The 20961-nt window shown below is 43.4% G+C and overlaps 1 protein-coding gene across 1 annotated transcript in view; it reads right to left on the reverse strand.

The window, feature by feature from the left end:
• ptprua (protein tyrosine phosphatase receptor type Ua) overlaps positions 1 to 10324 on the reverse strand; it is a 159130-nt gene extending 148806 nt beyond the window's left edge. The window contains exon 1 of the mRNA XM_031854238.1: positions 10029 to 10324. Within this exon, the coding sequence (XP_031710098.1) occupies positions 10029 to 10098 (70 nt within the window). The 5' untranslated portion in view covers positions 10099 to 10324. The remainder of the gene's footprint in view (positions 1 to 10028) is intronic.
• Between the last annotated feature and the right edge of the window lie 10637 nt (positions 10325 to 20961).

The raw sequence follows: 20961 nt of genomic DNA on the forward strand, positions 1-20961 counted from the left end.
CCCCCCCCCCCCCCCCCCACGAGTCGCATACCTCGGGCCGGCCTACTATATCAGACGGCGGAGGGAAGATGAAAGGGGATACTGTCCGTCGCCGCACCGGCCACAAAGCCAACCACCAGCTGATTTACACGCTGTTTCCCAACAGATGAAGTCAATAACTCCCCCCTTCCTGTACTCCACACACACTTCACTCTCTGCCTCTCTTTCTCCACCTCCACCTAAGACGCTGCGCCTACACTCGGGGGTCTTGCTTATTGAATCAATGATTCAAGGCCTCCTCTAACAGCGAGCTCATAAAAAAAAAAAAAACACAGCATCACGCTTCGGGCACCGGCGGCGGAACATCGCATAAAACAGAATGAGGATTTCAGAGGTATATGCCTCCAATCATCCTTGGCTTGGCTGAAGCACTTCCTCTGTGAATGCAAAGACAGCTCGCTCATTCCCATGCGGGGCATGATCCGTCAGCTCCGTGCTCATGAATGTTATCCTTTGCGTTTATCTGTCCCAGTTCAAAGGCCACGAGGGGGTGGGGGGGGTACTTGCTGCTAATGCACTTGCCTTTTGGAAGGGAAATGCAGCAGATGCTGAACCAGGTGCTGTTGCATCTTAGAAGTGCCAAAATACCACCATCGTCTGAATCCCGGCCAAGGTAACCCCTCCGCATGGGAGTCAAGGGGGCAGGTAGGAAGAAGAAAGAGATGGAACTAACGATCCAAATGTGCTCGCCAAGTAAAAGAAGCAGAGGATGGGGATGCGAGGCATTAACACTGCCAGGGTTAAAGGTGCGATTCCCAGCGTGAATGCCGTACAATGGGAAGTGTTAAGAAATTTCACTTTCACACCTATTTACCGAGCAGCTTTTCTTACACATCCTACTGCAAATCCACACAGTTCTTTTCAATCCCAACGGATCTCTTAAATCATTGGGCCATTGCCCCTGTCGTCACTCTCTATAATAGCGTTAGAGCATAAGAGTTTCTGGTGATTTTAGTCCCGGGACTACTTTTGCTGGAACTAAAAAGGTCCCTTTACTCCACTGTTGTCTTCGTTTCCATTAGCGCTCTGAAGGCCTGGAGACCGACGAGGGCTGCTGGTGGTCACAGAGGTACACTCTGCAGCCTGCAGTTCAGAGCGCCTGCCCGTTTCATCTAAAAAAAAAGATAAACGTTTTTGTCCCCCTGCGACGGCACATACTGCTGCATAGTATTTACTGATGCACGTTGGATGCATTGAATGAAATGCAGAGGACTATGAAACGTAGACAGTCGCTCTTCACAGAAATCATCAGTTGAGTTCTCGATATTTATTTGTGCTTTGGAACGAAACCGCCGTGAAAAAAAAATCTGAAAATGACTTTTCTTTTCTCGCATTCACAAAACCGCCGAGCTGTCTCTTTTACCGCTCGCCCTCTTAGCTCGCTCACATGACGTCTCGCTCTCTTTTTCCTTCAGTCTTTCCTTAAAATAAGTCAGGAAGACAACTTTACTTTGAATGTCATCAAAAAAGAGAAAGGCCCAGACCAGGGACTTTTTGAGGGTTAAATTGTCCCTAAAAAATGTTCCAGAAACGTTATGTACACACTGATCCCTGCGGCTCAAACCCAAGAGTTCCTCCTGCGGTTCGAAAAAGGGGCTCATGATGGTTTTTGTCACACGATCTGCAGCTGCACAGGAAAGGCTGGGGGGTTAGGAGCTCAGAAGCCCCTCTGGAGTAGCTGCAGGTGGAGGGGAGAGTATTGCTCATCACCCCCTAAGCTTGCGCTCTGGAGCTCTGACACTTCATGTATATCATTACAAAGTAAGACGCTCCGGAAAAGGGCAAAATAGAGCCACAAAACTGGCATTGATCCAAATTTACTTACGGGAGGAGGAAGTGAAGAGGCCGCTGATGAAGACGTCCCGCAGTGCCAGCAGACACACAGGTGTTGCTGCTCATGCTGCATAACCTCCCCTGCTGTGCACAGGAGGGTCACTGCTAACCTTGACAGGGGTGAGCAGGCGATGCCGCGGTGCCCTTGTCCACTCCGCTGAGGGACACGTCATTTTATTTATTTAATAATTCGACTTTTTTTTTTTTTTCTCCCTCTCGCAAGTTCTCTCTTCAACTTTTAATATCTCTTGTGCGCCACAGGGACACTCGGAGGCCCACAGGTTTGATAACTTTAAACGCCTACTTTTTAAAGTGTAATATCTACAGCCACCCTGGGACCCGCACACCCCGGGTCTTGCTCCATATCACTGATTTTCTTTTTTTGAAAATGAAGGGTAAGATACAAGGAGGGGTGAGTTTATAGTTTGGCAGTTAATCTCACTCGAGTTTATCAGCACCGTAGTCTCTACATTAATGATACGGGGGACTAAACACGTGAGCCCGAGGGGGGAACTCTGGGAGATAAAGCGTGGAGGAAGCAGAGCTGAAGAGAAATAGCTTTTGGCGTCATGCAGTTATTTTTCTCCTCCCAGAAGCAGCAGAGAGGAAAGCAAGCAAGAGCAATGCCATTCCACGCAGCTTGGCCCGAGATGTCATCTCAATCCAAAGGGACACTTGCTGACAGCGCCGCCGCAAAATCATCCTGTGGCTGAACTCTGACCCCCGTCTGCTGAATCCGCTGCTCGGTCATCTCGCGCCGCGGCGATAACCGAGCGACAGTTTCCTCTCTGCTGCCAGCGTTACAACTCACATCAACCTGTCAGCGGTCGTGACAGGTCCGACTAAAGGTTTCACGGCCGGGAAAAAAAAAAAAAAAAAAAGGCTTGGACAATTGGCTCAGCCTCAGAGTGTAAAGACACAGTCGCTTAGGCGGCAAGAGCGATAGAGGAATATTCATAAAGATTATTCACGGCTGGCTGTCAGCGGCGGTGACAAATCTGGGGAGGTAATGGCAACCGAATCGGACAGAGAGCAGGGCTTGACTTAATGGACAGGCGGCCATTGCTGCAGAACAGTCACGCACCTGCATATCTCATCTCCGGGTCCAAATTCCCCCCCCCCCCGTTCATACGAGCACAGAGTGGCAGCTCAAACCCAACAAGGTCTGCACCATCAATCTCACCTGCCAATTCCAAACGAGTTGGCCACGTCCGTGTGCCGAGAGCAATGATTTCGATACCACAGGGTAAATTATCCTTGAAAGGAAAAAAAATCCTCCCTCAAACACTCCACAGTGTTATCCATCATCAATATGTGACGCTGAGTGCGTTCTCCTTTCTTAAATTCTGATGAAGCACTCTAATTTGCTGTTCCTGCTCTACCCACTTTCTCTTAACCTGCTTTGTCTGCTTCCTGTAAGTAGGTCTGGTTTCATTTTGAAAATGTTTTGATAATAGTGCTGATGCAATACCCGACTTTCAATTTTCACACCTTTTGGATACCTCGAATTGAGAAAAATAAACATGTTTTTACAACAGCCATTCAAATCTAAAATGAAATCCAGCACTCTGTGCTACTGTCACATTTCAGTCTGAGGGTGCAGACTGATATCCAAAATACATACAAACAGTGCAGAAGTTTTTGCAGTTAGTACTAAATGTACTAAAAAGTATAGAACCCAAAGTGGTTTGGGATTCTTTACAAGTGGGTGGCACCTACAGCTCCATCTTTTCCCGTTCCTTTTTGATATTTTTCCTTTGGTGTTATTCTTAAGAATAAAAGAGAGAAATCGAATGGTTGTATGTTGAACAACATATCTGTGTGAAGCTTGAATTTTGCACTCATCCCCTTGATTTGAAGCATTTGTAATTGAAACAACACATTATCTCATGACAACGCATAGTATATCATTGGAACTCCCATTATTAAGTCATTTATTATGATGATCTTTAATGAATTAACTTGTTCATGTTTTGCAGCTCTGAGCTGCACATCTGTCTTTTGCATGCAGTCCATTGTGAGACGACAGCGTCCGTCAAAAGCACAGAAAAGTGGAGCACATTCAGTACGCATACGGACTTTTTTTGAGTACACTTAATATTGTCACTTTTCTTGTATAAATGCTCTACAACCAAAAACCTGCTGAGAAATACTTTGTTCTTGTAACAGAGACAGCTTCAACGTTCTCACTTAAAGAAAATCAATACACACCACCACACTAACAGAAAAGACACATCTCCCACCAACTGGTACCCAACGGTAAAGTGTTTAAAAGGTGAATTCGTTAGCGGTGCATTCCCTCACATTTGACGAGATAAGTGTTACTGCCTGGCTCGATGATATTTCCTTTCTAGAAGACGGTTGAGGAATTAAGAGACGCTCTGCTGACAATGAAATGTAGTTCAGTTTTCAGGGACAGACATTGTTGTCAGTGCAATTACTTCAGCGCAATCGGGTGAGCTGCTATATGCCGCCGCTTTCAAAGTATCGTCCTCACACTCTCAATGCTCTTTTGACAATTTGAGACATGATCCGTGGCAGACGGTGAGCTCTTAGATCGAAGGAGAGAGGGGTGGGAGGAGTGCAGAGAGGCATCTCAGGCACTTGGAGCTTTTCTATAAATGTTTTATCATCATAAGTATCATCTGGAGCTTTAAAATCACTGGCTTTTGTTTAGATCCTTCCTCTGGGACTCTATAATAAAGAATTAGCAGCTCGCTGCATACCTTCAACCGACAGCAAATTCCACGATCCAAATTCCACCAGCAGCTGACTCTCGTGCAGCTGATGCGTTCATGCTATGGGAATTTCTTCCTATCAGCTGTTTCACTGATTTCACGAAGCGCTTCATCCAGCAGATCATTACATATAGCTTGTTGGAATAAAGCTGTAAAAGCAATGAAATGAGTAACTGAGGGAAGAGCGAGCGACAGCAATCGCAAACCCAGCAGCTTTATTTAAAGTTAATCTAAATTGAACACCGACATTGGTGTTCGCCAACAAGAGGATGTCTGAAAACAAAAGGAGCAAAAACATTAAAACATGTTTAGCGCTCAGCTTGACAGGCTGTGTGGCGCCGGCTGACACTCCTCCATCTGCTCAATAATAATTTGTTGTTGATGGGGTGGGAAAACAACACAGTTCTAACACCTGGAGAGGCAAAGCCAGTTCTGGTTGTCCCCTCAAAGACGCCTCGTGGATCCAGGCCAAGCCAGTCTGGCAGCTCTGTCAGCTCCATTAACAACGCGCGGCGGTGACGGGCACACGCCAGCAGCAGCAGCGCTGGTAGATTAATGTCATACAAAACATATTGCACAAGGCGATAATGGGTCAGCGACGGTGTCATCGCTTCCACCGTGACTGAGCGACATGTCGTTTGGTCGACTTCAAACCATTCAATTCACCAACGGCTAACGTTAGCACGACAGTCAAGGAAACACCGCATGTAAATAAGCCGTATTTCTCTTCTTTTGGAGGCAAACGCTGCATTCAAACTATTTTAGTGGAGTTGGGGGAAAAAAACGAGAAAACATCCAGTTATTCAGTAGTGTGCTCACGTGTAGTTACGTCAACTACTAGCCTTGTCACATCATTTAAATAGACTATAATAGCTTACTTAAGAGTGTTTGTATCGCATTTTAATTATATGTAACTACCAGCGATGGTGGCTTTGCAGCCATTTTGCCGACAGCCTGTTGACACTTATTATAGTGATGCTGCCACACAAATTCCCGCCTTGGAATTATCGATAACGTGGACAGCTTTTACAAACTGGTTGCTCCTAATTACAGTTTTAACTTCATGAAGTAAACGTGGCATAACCGCCTTCCTGCATCAGACTAGCGAGTCCCCGAACAATTTGTCCACTTTTGGCACAGTGACAGCAAATCTCAAATCGTAATCCTTGGGGGGGGGGGGGGAAAACTAATCACACTACTGTAACAGATAATGTGTTATTGCTCAATACTGTTGACCGCTGAAGATACACGACGGTGAAAGAAAGATGGAGCAGACGGAGCTGGAATTCGGCTTAGACGGGCACAAAGGTCTGTTGGAGGCGACATTGCATTTCACCAACTTAACTCCCTTGGAGGAAATTGACTTCAGTTGCACAACAGCAGCCCTAACTCCTCCCTCGATGATAAGAGGAAATCATTTTTAGATAGATAGAAGTAATCGCGCTGCAGGTTTATATAAAAAGTCATGGAAGTTTGCCAAGTCTTCCAGCTATTCACAGGCCTCAGAACTCCCATGGAGTCTTCTCTTGTGATGATGAAAAGTAAAATGTTAATTCTGTCGAACATCTCCACAAGTTTGCTTTAGCCACACTGCCAATAAAACTCTCAGAGGCGAACGACTGGCGACTAACAGAAGAGGCAATTAAAAAATTCTCCAAAGCCATCAAAGTGGTGGAATGCGGGGAAGGAAAGGCCTTACTGACTTCCACCTCAGCCGGGCTGCTTTGCTCTCACTGGCAGCCAGCGTCTGGCTGATTGAATTAATATGTCCACACATGTTATGCTTGACCCGTCCATTTTAACTGAAGAAAAGCGAGCTCATGTTTGCAGTATGCAACCCGTCTAATGCTGCATCAGAAAGGGGAAGGGTGAAATGTGTCAATTATTTCAAATGTTCATCCATCTCCAGCTTAATTGCATCCATTCAGCCAAAAAGACACTTCTAGATTGTGGTCCCACAGCTCTGAGGACTTGTAACCGTCTGGAAAAAAGATGTGGAAGTAAAGTGATAGATTCCGGAGATTTCTCTTCCTTTATAAAATGGGTGTTGAAACAACCCTTGTTCCTTGTGCCGTCTCATTATCCCGAACTCTAATTACAGGATGTACTCATTTTCTTGAACAACGTGTATCCATTATGCCATTGTTCCATTAGAGAATCGTATGTTATTTCCTCCAGAACAACCAAATTTCATCATTGGCTTTTGTGTGCGAGCATACGCTCCATTTTCTCCATTTACAGCCGCCACATTTGCCCCAGGAGAGCTCTGTGTGTGTCAGGCTATTTTCTGTTGGATTAACACTGAGCCGGATCCACGCCGCTACACACCGAGAACCCTTTCCACATCCTCCCAGCAGCCCGTGAAAGACCACCTTCTCGTGTCAGCGCCCATTCCAGTATGGTCTTTTCAAGCTAACCTCCTTCCGACCTCCAATCTCGGAGTGTTTGGAGCTGCGTGTCAGGGCCGCTCAGTGTTGGGGGTTCGCTCAAGTGGTTTCGTTTTTAAGATTAAATTACCTTCTTGCTCTGGTTCCCCATAGCCCCCGCTAACAGGGGCCGGTTGCACTTAACCAACACGGGAGTTTTCAACCTAAACCACTGCACATTCTGTAGGTGAAACTATGGAGCTGAGGTGAAAGAGCTCCAAGAGCAGCCACACGCAGGCCCTCCACTAATACTGGAGCATTTGCCTGAATGCAACCGAAGTGCAACAGTTTTTTTTAAGCATCAAAGCTGCACGACACAACTTGTTGGCATCCCTAAAGACGATGGAGACATTGAAACTTCATAGATTCTGCCGCATGACGTCAACAAACTGCAAGGCTCAGTCTCTGAAGGTTTCGCAGCCTCCATGCTTTTACAGTATCAATCAAAATGTGTCCAGAGTATCAAGTAGCAACAAGTGTCACGTGTCGAAAGTTCACAACTAATGCCTCATCTTAAAAGAAGAAAAATCAGCATTTTATCACATTTTGGTCCAACCGGGTTGAAATCAATTTAAATGCATCAAATGATGCAACCCTCCGCAATGCAGCCAATACATGTAGCACTTTGGGCTTGTTAACTTGTTTTTATAAAATATGTTCTCTGCTCAAAATCCAGCAAGCTTTACTAACATATAGCTATATTATAGGCACATGTCTGATGCATTGCATATTTCTTTGAATTTAAACAAATAAGGTAAAAAGTTGAGATTCCTCAAACCAAGGGAGAACATGAAACAAAGATGTCGTATTGGCACCGATATCGAAGCTTTGCTGTATCTCAGGATACCGAAGCAATGGCAAAGACTACAGATCTGACACGGGGAGGCCTGGGTGTTGTTGACATTTTCACTACTAGTTAGACGCACTTACAGCACCGACGCACAGGAAATTACTCAGCAACTATTTTGAGTCATTTTTCGATTCAAAAGTCTCTGGTTCCAGCTTCTCAAAGGTAAATATTTTCTGGTTTCCTCAGTCCTCTATGACAGTAAATTCAATATATTCGAGTGTTTGCCTGCTGGTTGAGACAAAACAAGACATTTGAATGAGTCATCTTCGACTTTGGGAAATAGCGATGGGCATTTTTCATAATTTTCTGACCTTTTATAGATCAATTGATTCATTGAAAATAAATCATCAAGTGATTAATTGATAATGAAAATAATCATTAGTTGTAGCCCTAATAGGGCCAACATGATACCGTACTTTAATTAGTATTAAAATGTCCGAACAAAAGCAGCAATACAAGAACTTTGAACTTTAAATCAATTTTGATTTCAACCAGGAAGCATCAAGTCAATGATTAAGTGAACGACATTACAATTCTGACCATTCTATGCCAAGTTTCTGTACTTTTAAGATAGAAGGTGGACACATTTCAGTCGGTACTAAAAGAGGTACTGAGGTTCGATACACAGCCCAAGAGAGACCAGGTTGGTCTTGACCTATTGCTTCCTATGTGGACCACCATTTGTCCAATGCAATGACAACAGCATGAATTGCCAACACATAAACTGAATGATTGCCAGATGGTGAAGAGACAGTTTTCTCTGTTCTGTGTAATCTCATAAGACAGTTGGCTCGCTACGATGAATCTTGCCCACAGAACCAACTTGATCCTGGAGAGCGGGGAGTGGCTCAGTGCTCGTCTGTTTCGGCAACTGGTCTAGGCGGCTGTGTCACCGATACCCATGTAGAGTATTTATATCGAGGCTGCAACATTCACATGTGCTGCAAAGCATTCTTGAGATAAACCAACTGTCTTGAGACAACTTGACCTGAGGCATTTTCTTCCACAGCATTCCTCAAAAGTCAAGGTTCGGAGGCCTCGGAAAATCTTCCACCATTCAAATGTTAACCTCGCCACAGGCAAAACTTAAGAGGATTTGAACTGCTATATCTCCGATAGGCTCTGTTCAAATCTCTGTCTGACTGACTGACACACAGGGAACATTTGGAGTGTTTTTATTTGGGGCACAACACTGACATTACTAATTCATCTCCACTGTATTGCTTCGCTGCAGCAAAAAAAAAACACACACACTCCTCCTAATTTGTTCCCACCAAACGCCTCTGATGGCTGATTTTCTACACACTGAAACCAGTCGAGCGAATCATCCCCTGCATCAGCAACATAATTATGCAACATGTTCCATCAATACCACTCACACGCAGGCAAGTTAGCGGCCCATTTCACAGACATCAGCGGTAAATAAAGACCAGTGGAGGGATGAATTCATCACTGGGATGTGATTCACATTCCCTGGCATGACACACTGGAGGATGGGAGTAGTGTTGCCACCTATTGAAGCCTGCACAATGCAAACATAACAGTGAACGTCATGGTGCTGAACACCACAGGACAGAGAGGCAGAGAGAGAGAGAGAGAGAGAGAGAGAGAGAGAGAGAGAGAGAGAGAGAGAGAGAGAGAGATGCAAATAATGAGCCCATTTTCATTTCTAAGAATATTTTCGAACTTGGATTTAATCTCGAGAGGGAATGTCCTTACAAATTACAGTAATCAGAAAATACCACTGAGTCGTGTAATGAAAAGATGATGTGATTTCACTCTAAAAGGTTGCAGAAAATCCCCTATTTCATGCCCTCTGGGTTATTAACGTTGCATGTTCCAAAAAGGAGAAAGTTCACGCTACTGATTTGCAGTCAGGCTTTGGATGTTTTTTAACCGCTGAACACACACACACACACACACACACACACACACAGTCCGAGACAACTTTTGAAGTTGCAGAGCAAAATTGCAACAGTGACTTCAGCATACAATGTCCGGACTGTGAGAGAAAGAGCGACTTTAAAACCGCAACGATCAACTTTAACAACAGCGAAAGGGGATTTTCCAGGTGAGCGCTGCGCGTCTCGCCCAACCCAAACGTTTGTTTTTCCTTGCTTTTCTTTTTTCTTTTTTTTTTACCTGTTGGCCCCTCCATGCTGTCTGCGTAGATCCTGACGGCCAGCATCAGTAGCAGTGCTGCTGAATACATGTTGGCAGATGAAGTAAAGTCCAGCTCGCTTTTGTCACAAGGAGGAAATCCTAAAGGAAACTCCGGCAGCTGCGCAGCGACAGCGGGACTGGAGAGAAGTTGCGCGCTCGGCTCCGCTCACCGCAGAAATCCCCCCCCTCTTTGCAGAAGCGCCGGCTGCCTGCTCCCCTCCTCAGCCCGCACAGGGAGCATCTGATGTCGAGCAAAAGCGTTCAAAAAAGGAGCCCCCACTTTTGCTGTAACGGCTCCGCTACTTTTTTTTTTTTTTGGTTTACTGTCAAACAAGCAATTGGGTCGCAGGAATGCGGGATTGCGGCGCCTCCATGTGGCGAGGAGGTGGATCTCACCGCCAGTGCGTTCAACAAAAACAAACCCTTTTGCACATCTGCGGTTTTGTATGGATCAGAGAATGACGAGACAAACAGTTGGGTCGCCACGCTGTCTCTTCCTCAACATTGTGTGTATTTGGGGCTTCTTCCAAACAGACCCTCTTCTGCTCTACATTTTCATTCATTCATAAATTTAGCAGAGTAGGCTACACTGCTGAATCCCTTTTTCCAGTTCCAGCAGTGCTGACCTCTGACCTCATCCATGGGGTCTGCTGAAATTAATGTTTAGTTAGCAGGTATCAGGTATTAGCAGGTAGCTTGTTTTAATGTCCAAAGTAGCAGTAATAAAATGTTTTTGTTTATTGGTAGGCACTAATTTCTACTCATTGTCTATTTTTGATCTACTGTCTTAGCTGGGATTTGATTTGTTTTGGTCTTAAGTTCAAGCTTATTGTCTTTTCATATGTGGATATGCAAAAATAATGTAGGGAAACGATATGGCATTGCTGTCATGCTGCAAAAAACATGACAACAAGTAGCAAGAGTGAAGATAAGATAAGATAATCCTTTATTAGTCCCGCAGTGGGGAAATTCACAGGATCACGAAACAAACAGTACGAACACACACACACCCAAAAAATCGCAGCAGCAGGACCAGACTAACCTACTAGGGGGCACCGGGACATAGATGACCAATGGGGACCCCACCCCCCATTTCTGCAACAGCCATCAAGGACAGAGCACACAGCATGTGACATGTGATATCTTCATATACATCTGGTCCAGAGCCAGAAACAGACAGTGCTCCTATTGAAGAACAGTATGTGGCTCCAGGTTTTCTGTGCCAGCTTGTGGTTATTTAAAAGCTTATTTATTTTGGCCGGCGGTTACCATTGCAGGGGTTGACACCCCCCCCCCCCCCCAGGGAGTTTCCAAGAAAAATCCAGAGGGTCATTAGATGATTAAAGGGGGAAAGAAATCAGTTTCACAAATGGATGTTGATTTTTTTGTGACTTTTCTTTCATGTCTCACTTAATTAAAGTACTCCTGGGCTGTGGGGCCCCTATTGACCCCACGTCTTTTTTTCTATCTGTCTAAATGTTTTACATTTGGTGCAACCTCAGGCCAACACATATGGATCTAAATGCAATACAAAACAATCTACTAAACACTAAAAACAATTCATGAAATATTAATCAAATACAATAAGATCGTCAGAGGGAAAAATGAATTAAATGACATTGTCTGTTTGTCGAGGTCAGTTTGGGGACTGACGAGTCTGAATGAGTTCTCTGCTCTGATTGAATGTACACAAAGCGATCATCTGGTCGTCTCCCACTCAGTAGTGAGACATGGGGAAATAACATAACATGTTAAGTGGCATGGATATAACTCCAGTTCTGTCAGCATGTGTGCAGCCCACTGTCCCTCAAAACAAATTAAAGAATGTAAACGCTGCTGCTGCGGGGAATATAATTAATGCAGCCTGATCGTGAACAAAAGGCATGCTGCATTGCAGTGGTGCTATCAATTGGTGGAAATCCCATAAATCAAAACCCACCGTGGGTTTGCTATCAACAACTGGACTCCTGTTAACCCAGCCTCGACTAGAAGTACATATAACAGGAAAACACCAGGTATAAAAACTACTACATTAAGTTACTACTACGTACACAACATACAAGAACTTGATTTTTGGTCTCAATCACCTTTGGATCTGAAGTTTGATCTCGTGGTCCTGGTATCGATCAGGTCTCCAGTAAATGAGTCCTGAGCCTTGGCAGTTGGAATGGCCGAGCGGTAATGCAATGACCCAGCCTGTGCAGATACTTTTATCCTCTGGCCTTCGATTCACCACAGGGTCATTCCAAAGTGACAGGGCCACAGTTTGCTAGTCGGTGGATAAATAGCTCCACATACACCCTGTGATGGTCACCCAGGCTTTTATTTCCAAACTTATCAACACACTGCAGGGCGAAGCGCAGCCAACTCTTTCCTATACCTGTTAAATTTGTGCAGTGGCCCAAATCCACTTGGCTGTATAGCTTCAGATGGCATCGCGCCATCCTGCTGCTTGCTGCTGGACTTCTGGCTGCTTCAAAGACAGCAGGAGCTGGATCAAGACTCTTTATCACCTCCTGCCTATGAAATATTGATTTTGTAGCCTCGGGGCTTTTAACTTGTGTCCGGGAGATATTTATTTCTTGGAGGATGTTAGTGTGGGACATATTGTACGCTTGCTTCATTTGCCAGGCTGTAATAATTCAATGTGAATTTTTAAACTGTTGGGGGAGGTTGATATATTGGTGTCAGTGATATAGTGGTCCACATGCCCTTCAAATCGAATAACTTCGTCTGTGCTTACATTAACGGCTCACTCATAAAGTGCTTATATTACATGTTATATAACTAGTTAATTTACCCATATTCATTTTGCTGCATTTCATGTCATCCGTGTCATCAGTAATATAGCTGGAAACTATAAAGGTGGAAAGCGCATAGCTCCAGCCGGTGATCGTCATCAGGCAAACACACATCACAACAAACACTCAATTACACCGGCAGGGAGAGATCAATTTATTCTTTTCCACGCTTCAAGGTTTATATCAATTTGATCGTACTTACTAGCCTGCAACTTTCTCATATCAACATAAAAGCTGAACAGGCATTTGAATTCTCCTGTGAACAGAAGTGTAAAATATTATGATGCTGCAGCTATTTTTGCATAATTTTCCATTTCCTTTTAATAAAAGAGGATGAAACTTTTTTTTGAACATATTTGTGGAAACGGTTTCTAGGTGTAACTTCTGTGAATAAGATGCAATACGATACGATACGACTGTCAGTTTATACTGCATCCTTAACCTAATTAACATAAGATAATGGTAAAACCTACTGTTACGCATATGACACTTTTGTAGAAGTAAACAATACATTCAAACAGTTATGACAATTAAACATACCACTTTATATCCTCTGGATTCTGTTATTTAGCAGCACATGTTGCCTTAGCTTTGTTAAGGAGGTTTGGGACGACCATCCCGTTGTTTATGCTTCTATTCTACTCAGAAATTGGGAGCTAGCAAGCAAACCCAGGACTTTCACCCAGGAGACCAGAGTTTGTGTCCCAAAGTGTTGTTGAGTAAGTGTGAAGTTACGTTTGTGACATGCTTACGTATTTTACTTACGTACTTATCTTAATCCAAACTATGAAGTTTTTCCTAACCCTAACGCATCAGTACGCTTGGATGGACTAACAATGGCTGCATTCACATAAAATCAGGTGTTGCGGCAATTAGCCCAGGGTTATGCCTGTGGTGTGCAAGTGTCGCTTAAATAGCCCATTTGTTTGACGTCACGTTGTGAACTTTAACCCCCCCCCCCCCCAAATCCAGTAGGTTTGGATGCTCGGTAAACAGCGGGATGCTACAATGCTACATGGTAAACAGGGCTCTTCTTCCAGTGGGCGTCTTCTGGTCTGATCGCCGGTTACATGATTGGCCATCGCAGTGTGACGTTGGGTTGCGTCTCTCCAAAAGTTGATTCTGTTTCAACTTTTGGCCGCACAGCATTCCCTGTGTTCGCCTAAACGCACTACCCACATTCACTCTCCGTCTCAAATTCTCTTTTAGAATTCTTCAAACATTTTTTTGTGTGGACCGGGTGAAACACTATAAATGTCCTCAATAAAGCCAAATTTAAAAGAGCATTGTGGTTTGCCTCTCACTATGATGGCAGGCTTGCAAAATTATACATTTTTACTAACATTTAAAAAAATATATTTGACTTGAATATTAGCCTGTTCTATTAATAAAAAGGCAGATAAGTGAGTATGCCCTGCACAATGTCACAGATTTGGTGCCCTGCAGAGAGTACTGTGCTTTGTGTCTTCTCCCTTGAATGCACACAGCTGAGGGCAACCTAACAGAAGTCCACTGCTGCAGTTGTTTTGGTGTCCGTGTAACATTTGGAGTGATTTAATATGAGCGGAAAGGTAAATGAAGGCTTGCAGAGGAAGCTTTTGAGCAAGCGGATGCCATAGCTGCTGCAGTAGCACATTTTATCATGCACTGCTTAAGGCAGGCCTTTTGCAGTGGTTTTATTATCCACAGTATGTTCTGTATACAAGCAGCTCAGAGGATATAAGTCGCAGGTCAATCAAAGGTCTCGGCTGTTTCATAATTCATCAGGGCAGCGGCGCAGCTAGCCTCTGTGTTCCCTCATTACGGATGAATAGTCTTTGCATAGAACGGATGGGCTGGTATTTTAGCATAAACACTGTCTGTTTTTTTCCTGTTAAGGTGGCTTCACTTTAATAAACCATGAGGCAAAACAATCCCAGTGGATTGTGCTTTCCTCCACACCCAATGGATTTTCATTTAGACGAGCCTGCAAAGATTATCTCTTGACAAACCTGAACTGACACGCAGAACTCAACATATGCTGTATTTTGCATGAATTTAAGGTAATGTAAAGTGTCAGTGTAATGTTTTGGCCGCTCGTTTCTCACACCTATTAAAATGCACAGTGAGAAAGGATGGCCTCAATTATGCAAGCATTGGGCATTTCAACACAATTGTGCGTGCACCTGTTTTCAGGGAGTAGTGTGGGTGGGATGAAGAGACGCAAATGCCTGGGGTTGTAGGAATGCAGGAAAGTAAAGTTTGGTGAGTTGACTGCGGTCGCTACGCCAGCAGTGTTTGTGCAGACCTTTTATGTTGTAGCTACATACAACATCTCTTCCCTGGTAATGATGAGAGGATGAAAAGGCTCAGAAGCTGATGGAGGTTTTGAACTTTTACCACCCACTGTTCTGCCAGTGGGACATTACAGCGCCGTGAGCAGCATCAACCGACCGCCAGGGCTGTGAAACACATAGTATATGTATTGATCGATTTGACTTTGTGTTTTCACCCATTGAGGTTATTTTCAAAAAATGTCGCAAAAGGTAAATCCAGGTATAATGCAAAGCTGGGTCCGGTTGGCATTAAAGGTGTACTCAAGCACTTTATTATTAGACTTCCTTAAAAATGGGGGGATGTGCGTGATTTTTTACATTTTTTTATTGGTAACAATAACAATATAAAACCTCAATTAGTGCTTCGTGACAATAGCTAAAATGCTCCATGCACCTGAGGGGAACTAACAGTCAGATGATAAATCCTCTATAGCTTCACAACGGCGAGGATCCTCGCTAAGATTATACAAAGTCAACTGACTCATTGTTAAAACATAGATATTGATCTGAGCAGCTTCAAAGTTACCTAATGATGCAAACCAGTCATCAAGTACATTTCAGATGGACACCAGCAATAGCCAATGAGAGCTGAGACTTACAATGACCATACTGCAATGACACAATTGAGATAGTGGTTAGATTGATCCGTACAAACAGTGAGCATCATTTGTTGTGCAGTGCTTACCAATCACAAGCACAGGCAGAACATACAGTAGAAGTCTTGGGGCAAAAACTGTCAAAACTGCAGTGTTGCTCAATTCAAGTTCGCTCTTGAAAAGGCTTAAATTGCTCTCAGGTTTTCACGGCCACAGCTTCACCCACATCTTTATTTCATACTTTTTTTTTTCTCAGTCAGCACACAAAACGAGTTGCTGGTCAAAAGCACAGCTCCGAGGTTGGTCAGGGGTTGATTGTTTGTCATACTGTGTAGCTAGACCATCAACTGAAGCGAGGATCGGCCTTAAATGTGTGAAAGAAAAAAACTGTGTTGGTTGTCCCTTCATTTCAAATCATAAAATCTCTTATAGTGTTCTGAGCTTCAGAATGTCTCATTTCCAATTAGCCTCAGTCACCCACCTGGAGTTGTCCTTGAAACATCATGCATTCTGAGAAGGAGGTAAGCAGCATCTAATATTGTTGTGAATTTCCATTTTTGCTATCACGCCATTATTCAGTCTGGCACTGCCTATTTGTTAGCTGTTTTCTGTGGGGGAGGATTGGCCTGAAGGTTACAGTAAACATTGTTAATACATAGACAATGTGTTTGTTATAGAGGCTATAATAAGATTGTGTCATGAAAGAAAATAGACAAGGCAGAGTTAAAGAGTTGCATAATTCAAGGCCTCTATGGAGACACCTGAGACTGCACTATACAATTAACCAAAAGACAAAGGAGGCAGTGTTAATTAACTCAAGATATAATTCAGAAAATCACAAGGACTAATTCCATTCCAATTAGGGGTTCCAGTTTCAGGGCCCGGATATTATTCCATTCAGTGCTCATAGTCGTATACCTGTGCTTTTCCTGTCAAATGTCCTCTGTAACAAAAGCCAGATGAGGATGTTTCCGGCCTGCTCAGGTCGGCTAACAACAGTCAACAGGCTGGTTTGCTGACGTTTGCAGTCATAGATATACAGAAGATATTCTGCTCATGAGAAGCGCCTCTGCCGCCCGCCATGTTGCAGCGGTGTGCTGGCCAGTACAAAAATTGTGGAAAATGCTAGACTTTTGGTTCTAATGCATTCTCATTCATAACTTGTCAAAAAACAACGCTTGGTGAGCGGCCCTACATTTTAAACTATGACGCCTAGTGTCCGTTTTGGAAGCATCGGGGCGACGTGTTCGTTTCCACTTGTTACACGGATAGTGTCTTTTCAGACGAAACTTCCATCTTCACAGGAAGTTCGGTTTAGGCAACAAAACCACTTCCCCGGTTAGCCGAAAAGAGTGTGGTTGACCTGACCTAGACTGACTAACAGCTCACAAACAAGTCACCTGATTATCAAGTGTGACATGGGACACAAACAGCGGTCTCCTTGATGAAAATCCTGTGTACGTTTGACCCATCCACCTCCCCTCACGCCCGTCCTGTGTGGACTATCTCACTCTTTGTAATATGTCAGCTGCTCCCATAAACCAAACACAAAGACAAATGCAATGATACATACACATTTCATTCCAAAATGGTTTAACTATTTCAACCATTCATATGTTCCTAAACTTACACTGAGTAAAACCCACAATGGTGATAACAGTATTAGCTAAAGGCCAACCAACACGTACTGATGCCAACTCGTCCCATTCTAACGCACTGGGTCATCCAGCACATGGTCGCAGTAAACATGTGGTTAACGTTGCGAATTCAAACAAAAACACTTGCTTAGGTCTAGGCAATAAAACCACTTAGTTAGGTTTAGGAAAAACATCATGGTTGAGCTTAAAATTACTACGTGAGAAGAGAAACTTGGAAAGTGTACAGAAAAGTACAGAAAACCCGTCACAAACATCGCTAACGTATTCACAATATCTCAATTTCCCTACATACAAACACCAGCCTCTTGGTCGAAAGTGCTGTGTTTGTTTGACCCCGTCCACCTCCCCAGCAGGCTGTAGCCGGTTCACAACTGCCCACACAGCATGACCCCAAAATGCTTAAATATCACTGAAACACAGGGTCAGATGGACAAATAGACTGATGAATAAAATGCTTTATATTATAATTTGTGGATAAAAGTTCTATATTACAGCTTGCAATACATATCCACATGGCCAATTGTATCAACCGACAGGATGCAAGTTAAGAGTCTATGTGGAGGATTTTGCAAATGTGTTATACAAGCCAATTCTACATGTCCAGCAATGTTCCATCTAAATAGGAATCAACCTGGCTTTTATGGTTGATGAGCTGTGATTGCAATGGTTAGCTTAGTTTCTCCTGGAAATAAAGAGCATGTGAGGCAATTTTCATAAGTACATTGCACTTTGTGTTTTTAATAGTTATAAAAACCATATCCAGTAGAAGTAAAATGCATTGATTTAATATTTTTATTACATTTTTTTTATGGTTATGCTGAACGCCTTGACTTAAGTGCAGAGTGGTACAATATATACTTCTCCTCACAATCTGGTTCAGCAGTCAAACTGAATGAAAGATGTTGAACTGACAGTAGACAAAATCACGGCATCTACACACTTTATTCAATGCATTAATGTTTTTTCAAGCAAAGCGCAAAAAAAGCTCCAACACAACTGACATCTCTGAGCCGACCTTTCACACACAGTCTCGTGTTTAGATGGAAGTAAAATGTAAATGACAAAAATAAGTGTTGGAAATTTCCAGAGGGAGTGTCCAGAGCTTGACACAAAGCTTAGAGGCATTTGTAGCTCAGTTAGTGTGGCAAAAAGCCCACTCAGTAGCCTGCTGTATTGAACCAACGCTGTAATTATGGAGCATTTTGTGAACAATGTTTTCATCCCCACACATTCATTTTCCAATAAAGCCAAGTTAGATTTGCTGGGGGATTTAATCAGTGTCAAAACAAAAAATAAAAGTGGTGTGTTAGGGAAGGCAAACACGAGGGTGGTAATCAAGTGTTAGAGAAGAAGTGTACCAATTCTTATAGGTGCTGAGGTGAGGAGGCAACATGGAAACATAACGTACAGCATGGCTTTTTAGAAAGAAATGAGAGTGACACGTGACGAGGTTAACGTTGAAGTAACTAAGTAAAATATGTATTCAAAAAAAAACTGAACATACATACGCAAAACACGCCATAACCGTCCCCAACATAAAAACCACAACACTTTGGGACAAGTTCTGTGTTTGTATGACCAATCCTCCTCGCCTTCCGCCCATCCTTAACAGTCTCTGTCTCATTTTACTTGTCAGAAACGTATCACAGTTAGGTGAATGTGTTTACGTTGCAGTCAATACAGACTACCGTACATGGCGTACAAAAAGTATGAAAGGCGTTGTTATGGCACGCAAAATAACTAACAAATTGTTATGTCCTTTATACGCCACTTGGTGAGAACGGGCTGGACATTCGGGTCATGCTTGTAGCGGCTACATTAGCCGCGAGCCTCAATCAGAGATTACATTACATTACATTACATTACATCACAGTCATTTAGCAGACGCTTTTATCCAAAGCGACTTACAATAAGTGTATTCAACATAGGTATTCAAGAGAACTACTAGTCACCAGAAGTCATAAGTACATCTCCTTTTTTAAACAAGCATCTAAGAGCATAAACCAGAGCAAAAGTACAGTGCAGAAACAAACTAATACGAATACAATAAGTGCTAAGTGGAAGGCTCAGGGTAGTACTTCTTGAAGAGGTGAGTTTTCAGCCTGCACCGAAAGATGGGCAGCGACTCCGCTGTCCTGATGTCGGTGGGTTTTCATTCCACCACTGTGGGGCCAGGACAGAAAAAAGCCGTGACCGGGTCGATCGGCTGCATGGGACCTCTAAGCCCCGAGGCAGCAGAGCGAAGTGATGATATACAGAACCCCAGATTGTTTTCTTTTTTAAAGACCCAGCTGACACAAGCGACAACAATTGAGGTAAGTTATCAGCTGTCTCTGGAGGTATAAAAGGCTTTTGTCAACGGACGTGTAAAAATCCGAGGTGGTCCCCTTTAAAAGGTGATGATATGTCGATGTGTTGTTTACAACTTGCTTCTGATGCCCCCAAGTAGCCAAAAAAATAATCCAGAATTATGGCAGGTTTAAGGTTTTATTATTAATACATCATTTTTAGCAGGCTCCAGAGGTACACTGATGTCCTCTCAGAATATGTATTAGTCTGTATGTTGGTGTTACTTCTGTTGTTGTGGCAGTATTTCATGTTGTCTGCTTTGACTTGTGTATCTTTTGTTGTTTGTCACTTTGCAAAGGTGAATAAACTAGTTTCCCCGCTAGGGATTACTAACGTTATCTAATGTAATCTCATAATCTAATTTACTGCGTGTTTTGTTTGCTGAATAATATCTGTGTAACACCCCTGCACACATGGCAGACAGTGATCAGGGACATTCCACACAGTACCTTGTACTGCAGGTGGCATATCCTGGTTTCTCAGGATTAGAATTTATCCAGGATAATGTTTACATGACCAAACACCTAAAGACCGAACCATAACAGAGAGAATAGCATGCATGTAAACACAATTGATGATGGCACACATTTTTAAAAAAGGAGCTTTTTTACCACAAACATATTCTAATGCAAATAGAGTCCTGAATCAGTCAGTGGTTCTGGGTCCTCTCTGCACAGCCAGTCCTTAAATCTAGTCCAGAAGCACCACCTGTGCTCGTCTGTCTTGCTTTTTAGCTTCATGATAGTATTGTTGTAGTGTTCCGATAGCAGTGCTGTACAAATCAAAAACACCCTGATGTTTTGGCGGCATCTCTCCGACTGTGCGCTCTCTGCTGCATGCATATCCACATCAAGTAGCCCACGAGCCAGCAGCTCTGATGATGAATGTCTACGCACAATGCCCTCCAAAGAACACTTCACGAGAAAATATTGGCCAAGTCGAGGGCCTTTTGTAGTCGATGTGTGTAATGGATACAAAGACACAAGCTACTGGCGCCTTATGGCGCCTTATATATCAAACAGAACAGCGTGTGAATTACAGTTTGTCCTAACATAGCGGTATTACACAGCTACTTATCACTTTTAATGGAGTTTAATGACGTTTAGGCCTACTCAGCAGAGTACACTCTTCTGGTGGCAGTGAAGATGGGGACATCCAGTCATTTCTTTACAGAGTGAAAACAATTAGTTTAA

This window comes from Anarrhichthys ocellatus, unplaced genomic scaffold (genome assembly GCF_004355925.1).
Source record: "Anarrhichthys ocellatus isolate YVR2014 unplaced genomic scaffold, GSC_Weel_1.0 scaffold14, whole genome shotgun sequence".
Classification (NCBI taxonomy): Eukaryota; Metazoa; Chordata; class Actinopteri; order Perciformes; family Anarhichadidae; genus Anarrhichthys; species Anarrhichthys ocellatus.